This window comes from Trachemys scripta, chromosome 4 (assembly GCF_013100865.1).
Source record: "Trachemys scripta elegans isolate TJP31775 chromosome 4, CAS_Tse_1.0, whole genome shotgun sequence".
Taxonomy (NCBI): Eukaryota; Metazoa; Chordata; order Testudines; family Emydidae; genus Trachemys; species Trachemys scripta.
The window spans coordinates 97,944,541-97,964,700 of record NC_048301.1 but is presented as its reverse complement, the minus strand read 5'-3'; the positions used below and the strand labels follow the sequence as shown (position 1 = coordinate 97,964,700).

At 42.3% G+C, this 20,160-nt stretch overlaps 1 protein-coding gene across 6 annotated transcripts in view; it reads right to left on the bottom strand.

Annotated features, from left to right (window-relative positions):
- Positions 1-18,395: 18,395 nt before the first annotated feature.
- SCUBE2 (signal peptide, CUB domain and EGF like domain containing 2) overlaps positions 18,396-20,160 on the bottom strand; it is a 66,960-nt gene continuing 65,195 nt past the window's right edge. For all 6 annotated transcript variants that reach the window (XM_034770062.1, XM_034770066.1, XM_034770067.1 and 3 more), the window contains one exon: positions 18,396-19,645. In XM_034770062.1, the coding sequence (XP_034625953.1) occupies positions 19,493-19,645 (153 nt within the window). In that variant the 3' untranslated portion in view covers positions 18,396-19,492. The remainder of the gene's footprint in view (positions 19,646-20,160) is intronic.

Genomic DNA, 20,160 nt, shown 5'->3' with positions numbered 1-20,160 from the left:
AGTTGTCTGTTGCTTGCATTCCTTGCTGAAAAGGGAACTTAAACCAGACTGAGTGAGTTTCACTCAGGGCTTGTCTAAACACAGACATTGCACCATGTGAGATGTTAAACCAATTTTGTTAAACCAGTGCAATGCTGTGCATCAGTTTAAAGCTGGCTTATATTGGTTTAGTTTGCACCTGTGCTTTATAGCTCACATCCGGGAAGAAAGGCTGGGGAGCTTTACTCAGACCTTTTCATCTCCCCTCCCAGTGGCGAGTAAAAATGGACAGAGATGGTGCTTGGTCTTCGTATGATTTTTCATCTCTCCTTTAAGAAATAGGGTGTTAGTAACAGCCACAGCTTAAAGTGACTCTTGTCAAGATAAAATGCTGCAGGAAACAGAAGAATCCAGGCAAGAAAAGGACAGAGTAGTTTATACTACTGGAAACTGAAGTGAAGGTAGATTGGAGTCCCAGAAAGAGCAATTTACTTCTGAAATGAAGACAAATTTCACAGAAAGAGATAGAGAGCAGAGTAAAGACTATGAAAGTCCACCAAGTGCAACCAGATGAACTGGAGTGGAGAAATAAATTATTCTGTCTGAGACAGAAAAGGGTCAGATGCAGTGTAATCACTCCAACAATTGAGATAATTCAAAGATTAGAAAGGATGTATTTTCTATATGGGTTTGTTACAAAAGTTCTTAAAATTTTAGTTGTTTTTTTAATCAAGTAATAAGAAAGTTGATTATTTATGTCAAGAACTACAAAATCTATGGAGTTGGAAAATGCTATACTATAGGAAGGCGTAAGCAGCATTAGGTCTGTGACTATCAAGATTAAGAATTCCAGTTTATCCGGTTCCAGCCAGTAGCCATGGGTCACTACCTGAAGTTTCAGTGGATAAACAGATAAAGGAGCTTCCAGAACTGGGCTAAAGAGCTCATTCATAAACATGAACATTCCTGTCTAGATAACTATTCCTAATGGCAGATTTGCCCATTTACCTTTGGCACAATTGGAGCCTTCTCTCCATATCTTTTATATGGAACATTAGAGGATATAACTGGAGTTTGGTAGGCCACTGAGCAATTAATGAAAACTGGCACAGGAACCAGATACAGTGCAGATCCTTGCACAAATATAGGCTTTGCTCGTCTTCCTATTTCATTTGACATACAACACAGAAAGATAGCTGATATTTTCAGTTTTTTAAAAGCCAGTCATGAAAGCAGAAGCATAGAGTGCATGATTCTAAGGAATGGTAGGAGGGAGAACAGCAAAATAAAGACAGTGGATTTCAAGAAGGCAGATTTTAGCAAACTCAAGGAGTTGGTAGGTAAGATCCCATGGGAAATAAGTCTAAGGGGAAAAACAATAGAAGACAGTTGGCAGTTTTTCAAAGAGACATTAAGGGCACAAGAGCAAACTATCCCACTGTGTAGAAAAGATAGGAAGTATGGCAGGAGACCACCCTGGCTTAACCAGGAATCTTCAATGATCTAAAAATAAAAAAAAAAGCGCCCTACAAAAAGTGGAAACTAGGTCAAATTACAAAAGATGAATATAAACAAATAACACAAGTATGTAAGGACAAAATTAGAAAGGCCAAGGAACAAAATGAGATAACATTCTACAAATATATTAGAAGCAAGAGAAAGACCAAAGACAGGGTAGGCCTGTTACTCAATTGGGGGTGGGGGGAAATAACAACAGGAAATGTGGAAATGGAAGAGGTGCTTAATGACTTCTTTGTTTCAGTTTTCACAAAGAAGGCTGGTGGTGATTGAACGTCTAATATAGTGAATGCCAGTGAAAATGAGGTAGGATCAGAAGAGGCTAAAATAGGGAAAGAACAAGTTAAAAATTACTTGGACAAATTAGATGTCTTCAAGGGCTTGTCTACACTTACATTTTATAGTGCTCTAACTTGCTGGCTCAGGGGTATGAAAAAATCACCCCCCTGAGCGCAACAAGTCTGAGCGTTTTAAAGCACTAGTGTAGACAGGCTCTGAGCGCTGGAAGCCACACTCCCAGCGCTCGGAGCTAATCCCCTCGTGGAGGTGGATTACCAGGAGCGCTGGGAGAGCTCTCTCCCAGTACTCGCGCGCGACCACACTCGCACTTCAAAGTGATGCCGTGGGCGCGTTCCCGCGACAGTGCTTTGACGTTTCCAGTGTAGACATACCCCAAGTCACCAGGGCCTGATGAAATGCATCCAAGAATACTCAAGGAGCTGACTGAGGAGATATCTGAGCCATTAGCAATTATCTTTGAAAAGTCATGGAAGACAGGAGAGATTCCAGAAGACTGGAAAAGGGCAAATATAGTGCCAATATATAAAAAGGGAAATAAGGACAACCCAGGGAATTATAGACCAGTCAGCTTAACTTCTGTACCCGGAAAGATAATGGAGCAAATAAGCAATCAATTTACAAACATCTAGAACATCTAGATAAGTAAAAGTCAGCAAAGATTTGTCAAAAACAAATTGTGTCAGACCAACAAGGTAACAAGCCTTGTAGATAGAGGGGGAAGTGGTAGACATGGTATATCTTGACTTTAGTAAAGCTTTTGATTCTGTCTCGCATGACCTTATCATAAACAAACTAGGGAAATGCAACTTAGATGGAGCTACTATAAAGTGGGTGCAAAACTGATTGGAAAACCGTTCCCAGAGAGTAGTTATCAGTGGTTCACAGTCATGCTGGAAGGGCATAACAAGTGGGGTCCCGCAGGGATCAGTTCTGGGTCTGGTTCTGTTCAATAACTTCATCAATGATTTAGATCAGTGTTTCCTAAACTTGGGACGCCGCTTGTTTAGGGAAAGCCCCTGGCGGGCCAGGCCAGTTTGTTTACCTGCCGCGTCCACAGGTCCAGCCGATCGCGTCTCCCACTGGCTGCAGTTCACTGCTCCAGGCCAATGGGGGCTGCTGGAAGCAGCGGCCAGTATGTTCTATCTACAACAATCTTAATATTGTTCCTGTCCTGCAACTGGCTACACACGCTGAACACCACTGGCTACACACACATGCCTCTTATTTCAAAGCCTTTTTGATTTGTTAAAAAATATTGCTCAGAACTTCTCTAGTTCATTTGCATTGAGACCACAGTCTGCTGTTCCACTCTCCATGCAAAGGCAGGTCCTTGCTTTGGGCATTCTCTCTCTTTTACTGCTGATGTCACAGATTTCTCCGCAGACTGTATCAGTCCAAAACACTAACAGTAGGACTCCAGGGTGCGGTTAGCTCTTCCTCCTCTTATTTGTTACACAAAATTCTGGTCTATTTTCAATAGATTATTCCTATACATAAATTAAAAATGTGTGAATTCTGAAAGCACGCTGAGAAACATTAATCCTCCTCCCCGCTTCACACACATACTAGAGCTGAGCTGCAAATATTTATTTTAGGTAAATAAAATGTATGTGCTAAATGTATGTGCTGAGTGCCCACCGTAGCTCCATATGTATTAACCATATGTATCCTCACCCTAACAGGAATTTTAGATACGCTTGTGTGCTGAATGTTTCCTCCAGCCTTGATATTTGGGACATTCTGCACCTTAAATTTACATCCAGTGCATTAAAAATATTGAAGGAGCCCAGTTAAATGTTAAAGCTAAAGCTCTGCAACTGTTTCACACTGCACGCTCTTTCTGCTTTAGTACCCCATTCTAGTCTTGCCCCAACAGTACAGTACAGAAGCCCCTCACTAATCTACACTAATAGGGAGTGTGGGGGGTGGAGGGAAGCCCAATTTTTTGTGGGGGGTGGAGGGAAGCAGATTTTTGTGATTTCTGGCTTAACAAATGCTAGAGAGGGGCCAGTACAGTTGACATTGTGCTCTCTACCTCACCCAGTGGTCCTAATCCAGGCACTCAGGAACCCACTGAAACAAGCCCCTTACTATTAGTTCCCTCTTTCCCTTGCTGCTGGTGAGACAGGGAGAGATGGGAGGACAACCTGACTTTTGCCGCTCCCTCAGTTCTGCTGGGGCTGACGCAGTGCAGGGGAAGTGGCAGGTGGGCCGGGATTCCAGAAGAGTGGGCAGGCCTTTAGAAAGCTCTTCTCTCTGGTAACCACAGCAGAGTCACGGGAGCCTGCTGCCAGCCTACTTGCTGTGCCACCTCTCAGTCTTTGCTGGAAAAAGAGGAGGAAGGGTGAAGGTAGGGGACAGTCACTTCCTTCAGCATTGAAGCAACATCTTTACTCATTCTCAGTGTGATTGAGCTGGGCCACCAATGAAGACAGGAATGGCAGCAGCCTCTCTGGAGGCTTCCACACCTGCTGAGACCTGTTCCCTTTGCTGGCTGCCCAGAGGCTCCTCTTTGTTCCGTGTGGGCCCCAGAAGAGCTGGGAGGGGAAAGCATCCACAGTAAGAGGCCTAGAACTGGGCTCTCATTTCCAAAGCTGCAGCGTGCGGCAGCTTGTTTGTAGTTGTCAGTGACGCAGCTGGGCTGATTCCAGAATCAGAGGAAAAATGTTGTGCAATGGCTAGAACAAGAAGCCACTTTACAGAGCCAGCTCGGTGCATCTAGAAAAGAAACGGCCCGATCCCTGCATGGCTTAAGGCACATCACAGCGCTTTAAGACTGTGCCTCATAGGATTTTAACTGGATTGAGCAGCCATCTTCTTACAAAGCAGTTGAGTACCATTCCTATCATGTAGAGTTTATTTGATTTCTTGCGATATTCCATAAGCATTCTTCACTGAAAAGGTCACGCAAGAGAGGGGACCTTTGACACTTCGGGTGTCATCATCCTCAAAAAAGGATGACGGTGGTGAAAGAAATCCAACTATCAAGGACCATTGATAGCAATATGCCATTCACAAATAAAAATGGACACTTACAGTCTGTTCCTAAAATGATGGATCCCCATTTCTCTGCCTTTTTTCTTAAATCATCCAATAAGCAATTTTCACACTTCTGACGGGCAAAGTTGTCATGAATGCAAAGATTGTGTTGGATGAAGCTCTAGGAAACATGCAATTAGAGAGCTGTATGCTATTCTACAAACTAGAAATCTCAATAGTTTCTAAACACTGCAGGGGCTATTCTCCTTTTAAAGGCCCCAATCAGTCCATGTCTATCTAGCAAAGCACTGAAGCACCAGCTAAAGATTAAGTATATGCTTAAGAGTTTTGCTCAGTAGTGGTGGATTTAAGCACATGCTTAAATGTCTTGCTGAGTTGGGATTATAGACTACAAGAGCTGAGTGCAAAAGTCTCCTCCCATTTTGGCAAGTATATGTCCCTATGTCTGAAGCAACATGCTTACAAAACTTGCAGTGCATGTGTTGAGGGAGCAAAGGTATTTATATTAAATGATCACTGCATACATTATAATTATTATCTAGGGAAACTGAAGAGATTGTGTTTGGTCTTAGACCTATATGACTAATTTATGTCATAAACCAGAGAGCCAAATTTATCTTTGATGCAACATCATTGGTGCTACACTAGGGATGCGTTTGGCTCAGAATGTCAATTTCTGATGATTCTTTTTGTTAGCTGATATAATTGGTTAAACAATCTAATTTGGCAGCAAATTGCTGTAAATATTTAGCTATTGGTTACTGTAAACATATAACCATAGGTTATAGCTTCCTTCTTACTGTCTTTTCAGGTCAATAACATTATTATTTTAAACAATAAAATATTCTAAACTAATGTTTTAAAGACTACAAACTATTTCTATTTGCCCCACAAACTGAATCAATTATGTAGCTTTTACTGAACACACTGTCCATCTGTTAGTTACCCAGTGTAATAATGACAAACAAACAGGCCACAAACCGTAATACTTGGTCCAATTTGTTCTCATTTTACAATAAGGTGGAGATCGAACAGAACTAGAAGAAGGGCAATAAAGAAGGTTACAGGCAATGTGGAATTTACTTATGAGATTAAATAATCCTGATTCTTTTAGACTGGGAAGAAGAAAAATTAGGCCCTGATCCTGTAAACATGCACATACTTAACTCTTATCATTGGAAAGTTAAGCACAGGCATAAGTTTGTTTGCAGGCTCTGGGCCCTAGCGGGGATACAATGAAGGTATATGAAACTGTGAGGGAATGGCATACAGAGCTGATCAAGTGTCACTTTACTTGTCTCATTACAAGGGGACACTCAAAGAAGTTAAAGAACAGTACATTTTGAATAAGAGAAAATGCTACTTTATCTACATAGGCTAATCAACATGTGGAAAAATCACTGTTAGAAAAGAAACACTATGACAAATAAAATAGACACACCACTCAGGCCCACAAAGACTTCCAGTAAGAATAGTTTTGCTGCTAGACAGATGCCTGCGATAGAGTATGATAAGATGACCAAACACTTTTTCCCTTGTAACTCAAAGCGTGAACATAAGAACAGCCACTCTGGGTCAGACCAAAGGTCCATCTAGCCCAGTATCCTGTCTTCCGACGTGGCCAATGCCAGGTGCCCCAGAGGGAATGTACACAACAGGTAATCATCAAGTGATCTGTCCCCTGTCGCCCATTCCCAGCTTCTGGCAAACAGTGGCTAGGGACACCATCCCTGCCCATCCTGGCTAATAGCCATTGATGGACCTATCCTCCATGAATTTATCTAGTTCTTTTTTTATAGTTTTGTTATAGTCTTGGCCTTTACAACACCCTCCTTTAAGGAACTCTACACACCCTCCTTTAAGGAACTTGGCAAGCGTGCTTGGGGCCGCCATTCCGGACAGGTGCGGCAGGTCCAGGTATTCGGCGGCAATTTGGCGGACGGTCCCTTGCTCCCGCTAGGAGCGAAGGACCTTCCGCCGAATTGCCACCGCAGATCGCGATCGCGGCTTTTTTGTGTGTGTGTGTGTGTGTGTGTGTGTGTGTGTGTGTGTGTGTGTGTGTGGCTGCTTGGGGCGGCCAAATCCCTGGAGCTGGCCCTGCTTCCAGCTGGGGTTGGTGTGGTATTTGTAATATGAAAAATTTTCTTCTACCCAGGTATAAATCAGCTGGCAACGTCATTTTCATTTTCCAAACATTGTTGAGTGCTTTCTGAATAGGAATGAAAGGGCTGTTTTGTCAGGTCTGATTTAGAACGTTTTACAGCCGGCATAACAGAAATATTGTGACAAAGTTAAAAACTATGGAAAAATAACACTTCAGTTCTGAACGATAGCTAAGAAAGCTCAGCTCTGATACAGCTCATGATTTTTACTGAGATCCTACTTGTTAAAGCCAGTTTTCTGAGTCGATTTGTTTGCCATTCTTGCGCATTGGTCCAGTTGCCCAAGTTTACACAATGGGATTAGCGCCTAGGAGCTTCCCAGGTCCTTTGCTAAAACCCTGCAGCCAGAAGTTTCTCTCGCCAAATAAGGATGGTGGGTTCTCCAAACCATAACACTCCTATTTATATCTTTTATAAACAAAACTTGAAAATATTCTGCCTCTCAAGACTAGTTGCGGAGAGGACGTTATTTGGCAAATATTTTCTCCTTCTTATGGACTCCGTAACTACTACGGTAGCATCCCTCCTTCAGAGAGGGCAGAAAGGGGGCGGGGAGAGAAAGCATTTTTGTGTAGGTCCTTCGCAAACTTTTGGGGCAGTTGCAATTTCCCAGCAGAAAAAAACAACAACCCCAAGTTTTGAATCCTGAATTTTCCTGATATTTTTATGATAAATCAAAATTTGAGCCTGAGCTATTTGACAGTATCCATTCAGGATAAAAATACTTTGCCTAGCAATAGAAAAGAAGCAGACACCACAGTGCTAATCAAACACAGGATCTCTCACCTACATGGCGCTGTGATGTTTACTTTATGAGGCCAAACATCCAGAACTCCCAAGTGGTGCGTACAAGCGAGTTAATATCACGCCCTCTCTCCACACAACATATTAAAAATGTAGCAACTCATAATCAGTAAGATTGAGTGAGACATTATTGCACATTCAGTGCTAATATTTGCAAATGCACACATTTGCCAACCATGTGTCAAGTACACAAATGGCCTGGAATGTAATTTTTCTGAGTGGGTGTGTTTGCCATGTTGTGGTTTTAGTTAAATACCTTCGCCTTCCTGTCTAGTGAACTGCTGTACTTTAGCTTACGCTAAGCCTGGATCTTAGCCTATCTACAGGCTTAGGTCTGCTCAGCACTGACGAGAATTATCAGAAATACTGAGATATTGAGTACCTTATCTTCAAAAAGGCTCTACCTTAGGAACTCAGCTATTCCAGGAGAGCCTGCCCATTGGATATTGGTCAAGCTGTCATCCAGCTTGGGCATGCTTTTCTCAAAAAAGGAAGAAAATGAAAAAAAAAAAAAGGTATTAGTTCTACAGACAGGGTTAAACTTTCAGATGTCATTAATGACAAGTATAAGAACTGGATAACATTAAGGATGGGACTTTTCATGTTGAAACTGATCACCTTAAGTATTTTTGGCATTCATACACAAACAATAGTAATTGTGCAGTCTTACCCATCCAGGATACCTTTTCCCATCGTGTGCTACGGTGTTTTCTCTGTGCAAACCACAACTTTCAGCTTGGATTCTTCTGCACTGGGAATTCAAAAGTGGAGACAACAGTCCTGATGGGAAGCAGTGTGGAGTTTAGTTCAGAAAAAAAGGTCTCTCTCCACTGCCGACTGAAGAGGTGGAAAATGCATTTTCCACACTTCACAGCTGTTTCCAGATTTTGTTTCTGTCATTTGAAATCAGTTTGTGGATATGAAATAATGCAAGCTATGAGTTTGTTTAAAGTCAGTTCAAAGTCATTATGTTTATTCAGCAAAGTTACAGTGACTGTAATGGCTGCTGCTACAAATGCTATCCAGAGTGTAACAGGATTTTACATTTTCATCAGCCTGCTATTTTATTAAGTGTGCCTTCAGTAAAAGTGGATGAACCATTTTGTTAGAGTTATTTATCCGACTGCTTTCACTGCTTAGATCTAGAGTCTTTCTTGCCTGGATCAGAGAGAAGCAGCTTCTTCATTCAGATTTCACCACAAAGTAGAACCTATGGCTGCGTAACAAGATATTTTTCATCAGTACCATGTAATGTATCTGTGCAGCAGGAAACAAATGGGCCCTCCATAATGAAGCTCTCTGTTTCAATGTCCCCTTTAGATTGAAGCCCTCTGCTACAGTGGACGTAGAACAAAACCTCTGGTTGCTTGGCATCATGTGTTGTTTTAATAGCTGTTTCACTGGGGGCCATATGCTGCCCCCTTGTGGAAAACCATGTGGTAAGCGCTACATCTGTGCTAAACACCAGGAAACAACTGTGTGTTAAGGAGCACACTAGTATGGCCCATGATCCACATGCAAAGCATCACTCAACGGAATGGCAAACGGCCACCACAGAGAGCCACAACCTGTGAATATCCTGCAGGGATAGTTACATAAAAGAGGACACCACTATGTGCCTGCTATAAGGGAAGAATGACAGAGTACACACGTCTGTACAGCACGTGTGTCTGATCCCTGTACAGTCCATGAAGATGTACACACACCCAATTGCACTGGGGGGGAATGGTCTCTGTAAGCTCATAACAGTGCACACAAGGGTCTAAGCTGTTACATCAAGGTGTTTAGATGACTGAGCACAGGCCATAGCCATCCCTAACTAACGCTGTTGCCAACACCAAGTTTTACTTCTGTATTGCATGTAATAATACAGTAGGGATAGGGGAAGGCCACATTCTCATAGATCATACCCTTGTGTGTTCTGTGGATGATTTATGTTAGATGCTGGGCTGTGTTGGGAAGTCACAGGAGCAAATAGGTGAGAAACTATGTCTTGATTATCTGTTCCAGCTGCAAATGGCAAAGACAGACAAATTTATAAAAGGATACCAAATATGAGATCAATAAATATTTTTGTTTTCCATATCACGGCATCCTTCTGTCATCCTAATGCTACAGACGGACGCACAGACTCACAATCTCTATTAAATACTATACAGAAATAGCAATGACTCTGGTCTTTAGTCCAGTTACTAGCATTCCGGTTAGTTATTAAGCTGAATGAAACCACTGTTCTCACTGTGGAGAAAAGCCTTTTCACAACTTTATTTTTGTAAGTTGGCTGACAGAATTAGCACCTATGCGAGTGAAAATGTAATAATTATGCTGCTTGAGCCAGGCAGGCTACCCAACCACATCCGTGCCATCATGTTTGGATTGATTTGCAACATCCCGGCTTTTCCATCACTTCCCCCCCAAATCAGTACCAGTACATCAAAAAACATTAACACCAGAGCAACACAAGTGAATGAGGCAAGGAACATGCAGTGGGAGGTCGTGACCACGTTCTATGTAGATACATGCACCAGTTTGTTGCCTTGTGTGGTGTGGGGGGAGGGGTGCTGGGGGGGGGGGGGTTGTATTTCAAAGGTGGTAATCCTACTTATCATGTCCTCCTGGAGACTCCTATCCTCAGCCCCCTCCCCCAAGACCCCATTCTCCCTATCATGCCCCCATACTCTCCCTGCCCTAAGGCGTTCCCTGCTCCACTAACATGCCCTCCTCCCTGCTTTAGCACCCCATTCCCCTATCTTATTCCCCATCCCCTGCCCTTACACCCCCACCCTCCTTCCTAGCCTAGAAAACTCCTACCATGCCACCCTCAGAGCGTGCCCTCAACGTGCCTGTCACTACACCCTGCCCCTATCCTAAGATAGCCCCATCCCTCCCCTCTTCCACTGAAGGGACATGGTGCATTGTCCCAGGGCAACACCTCACCTTCTGCCAGGTGTGTGTAACAGGGGAGCCTTTAACTCAGCAGCCAATTCACTGCTTACCCTCTGCTCAGGTTTCCATTCCAGGAGGGGCACTGCCTGTGCAGTTGGGGGCAGAGCTATGAGCGGCCAGCTGGGCAGTCTGGAGAGTGCAGACAGCAGCACTGGTTGCCTTGCCTCCCAACATGGGGACTGAGAGGGGAGTGGCAGGATTGTGTTTCCCTTCCTACACAGGCCTCACAGGCTTGTCCTAGCACTGCAGTGCACCCCCCTCTGGGCTGAAAGGCAGCAGCTGCTTTAGGACAGGAAATGAAGAGGGAGAATGTATCTGATTGACAGTGGAGGGGGAGGCCGGGTGGAATTACAGTATATAGAATTTGGCCAATACATTAGGGTAACACAGCCAGACCCAAGTCAGACATTCCATGGAAGCTCTCAATGATCAGTGGGGTCAGGATTGCAGTTTTACTTCTAATCCAAAATACAACATCTCCAGCAGCATAGCATCCCTGGCATGCTGCTCCAATACTGACTGAGTGCCTCCTGCTCCATCACTACCACGCCCTACAACACCTCGAAGGTCTCCCATCCAACCTCAGGCCCCGCCACTGCAATACTTCCCTGGCTCTCGTGCAATTTAACATCCTACAATGCCTCTCTCAGTCAAAGCTCTCTGTTCTCACAATTGGCCACAATAAGACCTATAACATTGACTTGAGGCAAGTTAGGGAAAGGACACAGCTGTTACTCTGTAGATTACACAGGAACAAACATCACTGGGAATCTGGGCTATTGCCTTGATAATAAGCAAGCACTGAAACTTTAATCCTTTGTCGCCAAATTATGTTCTTTCTATACACAGCTAACCTTGGCTTTGGGGAGGGCTGTTCAGGAGTAAATGGAGGCAGAATTTGGCCCTGTGTATTTTTGTGCAGCTTAATCAATCACATACACACACAAAAATCACTCAAACCCTATGCCATGTAGTTAAACGTAAGTCAAATCTTGTTCTCCATCTTCTTTTACTCTCAACTTGCTGTAGACATGGCATACACTTTGTGTAAGTGTGATCTGCATAAATTGCATGTACTGTACATATTTGTCTTTACCACTACTGGGTGGGACCAATAGTCATATGTTAGATAAAGCCTCTGTGTTTGACATCCAACTGTGTAGCTGATGTCTCATGAACTGTGTCTCCTGAGTATGCATGATATTAAACTGTAGAAATTATACTATTAGCATTTGACACACTGCTAGCTTACTTTTGGCAACAATATTGGCATGTATTTAAAGGATCCTAATAAATAATAATACTTAGCACTTACGTATCATGTTACACCTTCAAAGTGCTTTACGAACTCTAACCTGATTTGGGTATCAGTATAGCTTTTCCCGATTGTACACTCCATTGAGAACCCCTCCTGAAAACACGGAATATTTTTTCCAAATCAAGTGTTTTGCCTTTGGGGGATTTACATACTGCCCATGTCACCCATTCTTGGCAGGACAGGATCTGAGGAGCTTCTGTGTGGTACTATGTGAGCTATGGCAATGGACGTGGTGTATCCTGAGTTAGTGAGTTTGAAACAAGTTGTTTCAAAATAAAGCTCTCCCCCGCTTTTCATGACTTTTCAGATATTCTAAATATCCCAAGGTTATTAGCCCTGAATGAGTTTTCAGTCTCTTCCCTCCTGAGCTGAATGACAGGCTGCTTTTGTGATAGCATATCTCTACAGGCTGCTTTTGTGATAGCGGTCTCACATCACCATCTTAGCCTCATGAAAGATACACTGTCTAACCTATGCCCCACAATATTCTCCATCTTTTTTATTCAATCCCATTTGCAGATTCCCAGACAAAGTCACGACTCTGATCGATTAGTCCTAGGCTTTATGTTCACAGCATATTTCTTCCCACCATAATGAACAGAAGAGAGCACAGTCAGGACAGTATTCCAACCATCTTTGCCATTTTAGAGCCACGCACAGGGTACAAGGCAAAATCGCTTTGTATGGACCCAGTCATGCAGTTGTTCTGCACACAAAATCCCCATTGACTATTGTATAAAAGTATGTGTGTACAAAATACACTTACGCTGCAGCCCACCTTCAACAATCCAACTTCTGTCTTAAGTGACGACTTCAAAATATTACAATTGTTTCCAGTTCAAGTTTGGCCTTACTTTAGTTAAATTAGACTATGAACCATTTATCCTGGCCCCTTTGGGTAGTCATTTAAATGAAATTTTATTGTAAATTTTTAAAAACTAGACGATATTACCTGCCAGGGTCCTAAGTCTACAGTCATTAATCAGGCAAACTTTCCATTAAAGAGACTGGGCCTCAAATAATAACAGTTGTAAGGGCTTGTCTATACTTACGGCCAGATCGGCACTGCTGCAATCGATGCAGTGGTGTCGATTTAGTGGGTCTGGTGAAGACCCCTAAGTCGATGGCAGAGCACTCTCCTGTCGACTTCTGTACTCCAGCTCCTTGAGAAGAGTAAGGGAAGTCGGCGGGAGAGCGTCTCCCATCAACACAGTGCAGTGTGGACACTGTGGTAAAGTTGACCTACATTACGTTGACTTCAGTTATGTAACACAAGTAGTATAATTTAGGTCAACTTACAGCTGTAGTGTAGACCAGCCCTAAGTTAGGGCTGGTCCACACTAACCCCCCAGTTCGAACTAAGATACGCAACTTCAACTACGTAAATAATGTTCGAACTACAAGGTACTTACTGCAGGTCCACACGCGGCAGGCAGGCTCCCCCATTGACTCTGCGTACTCCTTTCGCGGAGCAGGAGTACCGGCGTCGACGGCGAGCACTTCCGGGATCGATTGCTTACCACCGAACCCGGAGGTAAGTATAGACGTACCCTTAGATCAAATTTGGTGCCTATGCTGCATAGTGGATTGCCCTAAACATGCTATGAATAAAGAACAGGAGGACTTGTGGCACCTTAGAGACTAACAAATTTATTTGAGCATAAGCTTTCGTGGGCTACAGCTATGGATGCTATGGATGTTGTTCTACTACGGAATGAAACTTCAGCTCACAAACATGGACCACAAAAGGGTTGAAACTTTCTTTTTTTTTTACCGGTTCACATTTTTCATTGCATACTAAATGGGTTTCACTACATAGAGGCCCCAGAGAACTTTGCTTACCACCTGACAGATTCTTTGGTATTCTGGATTTCTTTCATCAGAACACCCTCTTGGCAATGGCTGCAGGAACACAAATATGCAGTTAGACAGCAAATGTTTGTTTCCTTTAGGACTGAACAGTGCATTAAATAAAATAATTCCAAATTCTACCCTCAAAGGTCATGCACAGCTAACATTGATTTTGAAACCATGTGTACTCATCTTCTAAGGGCAGAATTTAATTCATGCATATCATCAGCTCATGAACAGATAATTCTGCTCTCCCTGCACATGTGGGTTTTTCATTAATATCCACTGGAGCTTTACACAGGAGAGCAGAATACCAGTGCTGATTGCCACCATACAGATCTAAGAACAATTTTGCCTACGAGCAAAAGAAGCATACAAAAGTAATAGGCCATATTGAGACCTGGTGTAAGAGGATGCAGCTTCATTGATATCAACAGAGTTGCACCTCCTTCCACCAAGAGGATGCAGCTTCATTGATATCAACAGAGTTGCACCTCCTTCCACCAAGTCGGAATTCGGAATTATTAAAAAGCAGTACTTGTGTGGGCAAAGCTGTAGTCAGAATGAGGAGTGATTTACGAATGGAACTGTATAAAAAGAACATGGAGAGTACCTAGGGAAACTTATATTTTCTTTGTCACTTCATTTACAGAATGTAATTAACACAGACAGTAAATCATTTATCTGCATTTGAAAGAATCCAGATGGTTTATTTAATTTACATATATTTGCAAACTGTTACCCTTGGGTTATGTTTTCAGAGATTATAGTACCATTCTTTCCCTCTTACTTTGATCAAATCCATTCCTATCACTTGGATTTAAATAAGCTGCAGATCTTACATTATTATTAGTAGTAAATATTTATATTATGGTAGCACCCAAAGGCCCCCATTGTTCTGGGCAATGTACAGATATTGAAAAGAGACAATCCCTGTCCTACAGGGTTTTTGACCTCCAATGTGTATATAGTTTACCTAGCACATAATAGTGCTTATAATGTCAGAAAGCTTGTCTGAATAGCTCAACTTTTCACTCTAGTTGGCCTGTTATTATCATGGACCTTCCCTGGACTTTATGCTCTTCTCTTTCATTTACAACATTGTCTTTTCATATTAATTAAAAGGTTAGCTTTCTACAAATAGTGATTGAAGTGGTCAGTCACACCTACCAAAAACGAACATCATAAAGTCCAAATGGCTACACTAATTTTAATACAAATCAGTTCCTGTGGTTGTAATCAAATTAAATTGAGGATCAAACTTACCAGTGGATGAATTAAGCGGAAGGCACTATATAGGAATTATTTTTATAAGAGGATTTGACAAACCAAGTAAAGAAAGTATACTCATAGTTCAGCATCACAGAAACCAATAGGAAGAAATAGTAGTTTTAAATTGTGTTATAGAGAACCATAATTATTTATAATTTCTTCTGGTCTAATTCTGGTTTAGATTTTTATTTTTAATTTTTTTTAATCTAAATGATTCTTTGGATCCACTGACGTCACTGGTAAAATTCCCAGACATTTCAATGAAGCTAGGATTTAGCCTTAAATTAATTGTGCAAACTGGTTAGTTCTTTATTATTATAGTAATTATTGTTATTGTAATTTTATATCATAAATTGACAAAATGCTTTGTAGCTGTTACATATAGTTCATTCTTTGACATATGCAGCCAGTAGTTTACCCAATTCCTTTTTATATCTACATATTAATCAATTTCAAGATTATAAACCTCCTGTATTTTCCTCATTGGAGTATAATATTTAATATCAAGATAACACAGTTTTTATGTTCTTCAAAAATATGTACAATTTTGTATGACTGGGAAAACTAACTAATTACAGAGAGTATATAATAAAAGATAACATATGTTCCCAGGACATGAAGTTTATCTCTTGTGGGATAACTTGCTATACAGCATTTAGTCTGAGCAAAATACTGTTTTGATAATAAAAGAAAACTGAAAACATTATCCAGTGTTTTTCTCATGCAACTCAAAAGTCACTGATTTATTTCTCTTATTGAGAGTATCATGTGACAATCTGAAACTTTTTACATAATTTACAGTCATGAGAGCAATCCTCATGAATCCACTTCATACAAGAAATGGTAAATCATCCAGTTAGTGCTAATATTTTTTTTAAGTTAAATCCTATTTTATAAGGTTACACATTTTCTGAATTCTTTCTTGCTGGAAAAAAAAAGTCACAGTCTACAAACACGATGTAGAACTCAAATTAAATGTCTACAGCACTAGATCTACAACCACTAGCCTCACTATGGAGTTAAAATTCCAAGCACAATTTCATTCTGATATAGTGATCCATTCTCTCCATATTTAGGTGGCAAAAGTGATTTCTCAGGGTAAGAGTCCCCTAGTCATTTTACACTGCAAATCAATAGTGAAATCTACAGTATGGATCAGAGTGGGAATTTTGCTCATACTGTTTAGCACAAAGGTCATGCTAAAAGTAAAGCCAAACATTGCTATTAAGCATTTGCCAAAACCAAACATTTCCCTGGAGCAAAAATGATTCTTCTTTACAAAGGGCAGAATTCTCCACTCAGTTCAGCAACATAGATCTTGCCTCCAATACTATTCTCTCCCTACAAACTGGGAATATCCATTGACAACAATGGAAATCTCCACTACAACCTGGGAGAATGGAATATCAGACTTGATAGCCACCATGTGGGTTTTAGGGGAGAAATTTGCCATATGGGTTCAATATGGAAGTAGAAATTAATTTAGACACAGCATGAGAAGCAGTCAAGTCAATAGGAGCCTTTCCATTGTCCCAGCATACACTGGAATTGGCCCACCAAATTCACCAACATACAAATACAACATGTGAATGTTTCAGGACTTTCTATTCTTGGTCCCTCTTTTAAATCAATCATTTTGGTTGATGTCTCGCTGGGAAATAAAGTTGAATTGTTTCAGCTGCTTAGGTCTATAGCAGTTGTATGAACTGGGTTTATATCCCCAGCAGCACATCCAAACTACAAAAAAGTCACTTTGCAAAGGCAGGGTAGTGTGGTTTGGAGGCAGAGGCATGGCCTTGAATCCTAGCCAAGGAGAGTACCGAAATCTAATACTACAGATATCTTGAGCACAGAAACCAGTGGAAGTTTTGCATGCTTCAGAACTACAGCATTGAAATCTTATTGCATTGTGATTCAGGTAGACAGCCTTTCAGTGACATTCATTTACTCTTATAAGGCAAGTAAGAGATTTTGAATGTCTTCTCTTTGTACATTAGTTTAATCCATTCCACTGTAAACATGATATTATTCTCATACAATAGTTATATACCCCACACTAGTGCAATGAAGCCAAAAGAGTGTTACTGTCTTTGCAAGCAATTCCTTGGTTCCAAACTCTAGTACAGGGGTCAGCAACCTTCAGCACACGGCCCGTCAGGGTAATCTGCTGGCAGGCCGTAAGACATTTTGTTTACGTTGACCATCCGCAGGCATGGCCCCCAGCAGCTCCCAGTGCCTGCGGTTTGCCATTCCCACCCAATGGGAGCTGCGGGAAGTGGCACGGGCTGCAGGGATGTGCTGGCCGCCACTTTCTGCACTTCTAGTGGCAGGGAACGGCGAACCACGGCCATTGGGAGATGCCTGGGGCCGTGCCTGAGGACAGTCAACGTAAACAAAATGTCTTGTGGCCCACCAGTGGATTACCCTGATGGGCCGCGTGCCGAAGGTTGCCGAGCCCTGCTCTAGTACATATAGCATTAGTTACGATCATACTACAGGATCTCAGCTTGCAGGGTCCTGTATCTTTCAAAAAGAAACACATAGTAAAAGCATTTGGTTCAAAAATGCTTGCTGTTTCCATCTCACAGCACTTCCAGTGACTAATCCCTAGAGAGACAGCTACTGGAGCCATCTCTGGACTGGAGGGATTTGTGCACAGTCTCCTATACAGGGCAGCAAGAGCATCTTCTGCTGAGAAGATTGTGCACAACCACAAGACTATGATGTAATTTAAACTCTGCCCAGAACTGCGGTCAGCCAGCACAAACAGTTCAAACAAGAGTAACTCTCCAGGGGGATCCTTTCAGGATACCTTTCTCACTTGTAGGAAAGATGGTGCAGTGGTTAGGACATTAGCCTGGGAATCAGAAAACCTAGGTTCAAGTCCTTGCTCTGCCAAATTTCCTGTTTGGCAGAGCAGGGACTTGAACCTAGGTTTTCTAGGCAAGCCACTTAGGTCTGGTCTATACTACCCGCCTGAATCGGCGGGTAGAAATCGACCTCTCGGGGATTGATTTATCGCGTCCCATCGGGACGCGACAATCGATCCCCGAATCAGCGCTCTAACTCCACCAGCGGAGGTGGTAGTAAGCGCCGCCGACAAAAAGCGGCAGAAGTCGATTTTGCCGCCGTCCTCACAACGGAGTAAGTCGGCTGCAATACGTCGAATTCAGCTACGCTATTCACGTAGCTGAATTTGCGTATCTTAAATCGACTCCCCGCTGTAGTGTAGATGTACCCTTAGTCTCTCTGTGCCTCAGCTCCCCATCTGTAAAATGGGAATAATAGAACTTCCCTACATCACAGGGGTGTTGTGAGGTGCCCATTACTATGGTAATGGAGGACACAGAAAGATGTAACAGTGATGTGTGAGAGGTTAATGTAGAAGTGAATATTTAAAATGGGATTTGGGAGTTAATCTGCAGTTGCCCATATATGAACATTCATAACTCTCCATTTTCAAAGGGCCAAAGCATAACCTAAGAATAGGGGCTGTGTGGAAGGGGAAATATACTGGGATTTGGCAGAGAAAAGTTACATAGCCACTCTGCCACTTCTTCAAACTCCAGGCAAGCCAGGAGCTGTTGGCTGGTGGATCAGTTTGATCAAGGTCTGATTCATCATTGCGGTACTCCCAGTTTACTCTAATATAACCACTGAAATCAAAAGAGAGACATCAGCAGAAACTGGAGCAATGCAGTGGTAAATCTGGTCATTAGAGTTCAGGCTGAAATTTCATCCTTAGTTTCCTTTGCCATGCATAGGTACTGTACCTAGTATGAGACAGAGAGAGAAAATCACATCTTGTGCAAAACTTGGATTCACTGGTTTGGGTTAAGACCATTTCAACCTCTGCTCTGAATTTCCTGGCCGTGAAGGTTTGAGAGGGACATCAAACTTGTTTTCACTTTCAGACAGACTGAATGTGAGTGCAGCTTTCTGGAGGTGACAAGCCTTAATTACAGCCCAGAGCCACATGGCAGTACTTAGCACGTCCACATTTATTAGCTTTTGTGTTACTGATGCAGCACGAGGGCAGAGCTCTGAAGATATCATGCCTGGCATCATTTGATTACAGAAAATATTCCCAGTCTCTAATCCAACAGACACTTAATCCGGAGAGCATCTTGTGACCCAAAAGGGATCATCTGGAAAGGAATCAAAATTCTGTTTGCCAAAAACATTTATATTAGCTGTGAAAGCCAAACTCTGCAAAAGAGCTAATTGGAGAGCTTCCCTACAGTCTCTCTGCCAGTGTGCAAAACACTCAGACACAGCCCCACCCATCACAATGCTCTGCCGCAACGTTAGGGGCTGTTTAGTGTTCAAAATGTAGGACCGGTTATTTGTAAGGTCTCAAAAATCTGGAAACTTTAGAGCGCAGCAGTCGAATAAAGGATCGTGGGAACATCTCTCTAGACTCTTGTGCTGTGTACTTGAAGTAGTTCTGCGGATGTGCCAAGACATCAAACAATGCCTTTATCAGCTTCTTATCCTGAAAAGGGTAAGGCAGATTTTTTACTGTCAAATTACAATCAGAGTCACCGACACTTAATCACCAATGATTCCATGACGGATTGTTTTAATAGAAGCAATGGCCTGGAATTTTTACTTTCCCGTCACTAATGTGGGCTCTCAGATCTGCACAGCTGGAGTGAAATCCTGGTGAAATCTTGCCACTGACTTCAATGGAGCCAGGCTTTTGCCCCTGGTCTTTATTTCAATACTAGCAGATCCAAGCATTTACAGAAAGCAGAGTATTGAGTTGAGGTCTGACAGGCAAAATGTGCTTTTTGGGTTAAATCTACTCCACTTGCCTGAGTACTGGGCTCTGTATAAGGTGGAGTATGATGTGTGTCAGAGAAGTGAAATCAGTCTCTCCAATCCAGGGTTAATAACTGCAGGGCCCTCACTCCCTCCTTCAAGGCTGCTATTCTGTGAGCTGAAATAGCCGCCACTGTCTCTCCGTGCCAGTTGTGCAGGGCATTGGATCCAAGTAGGTGTAAGCCT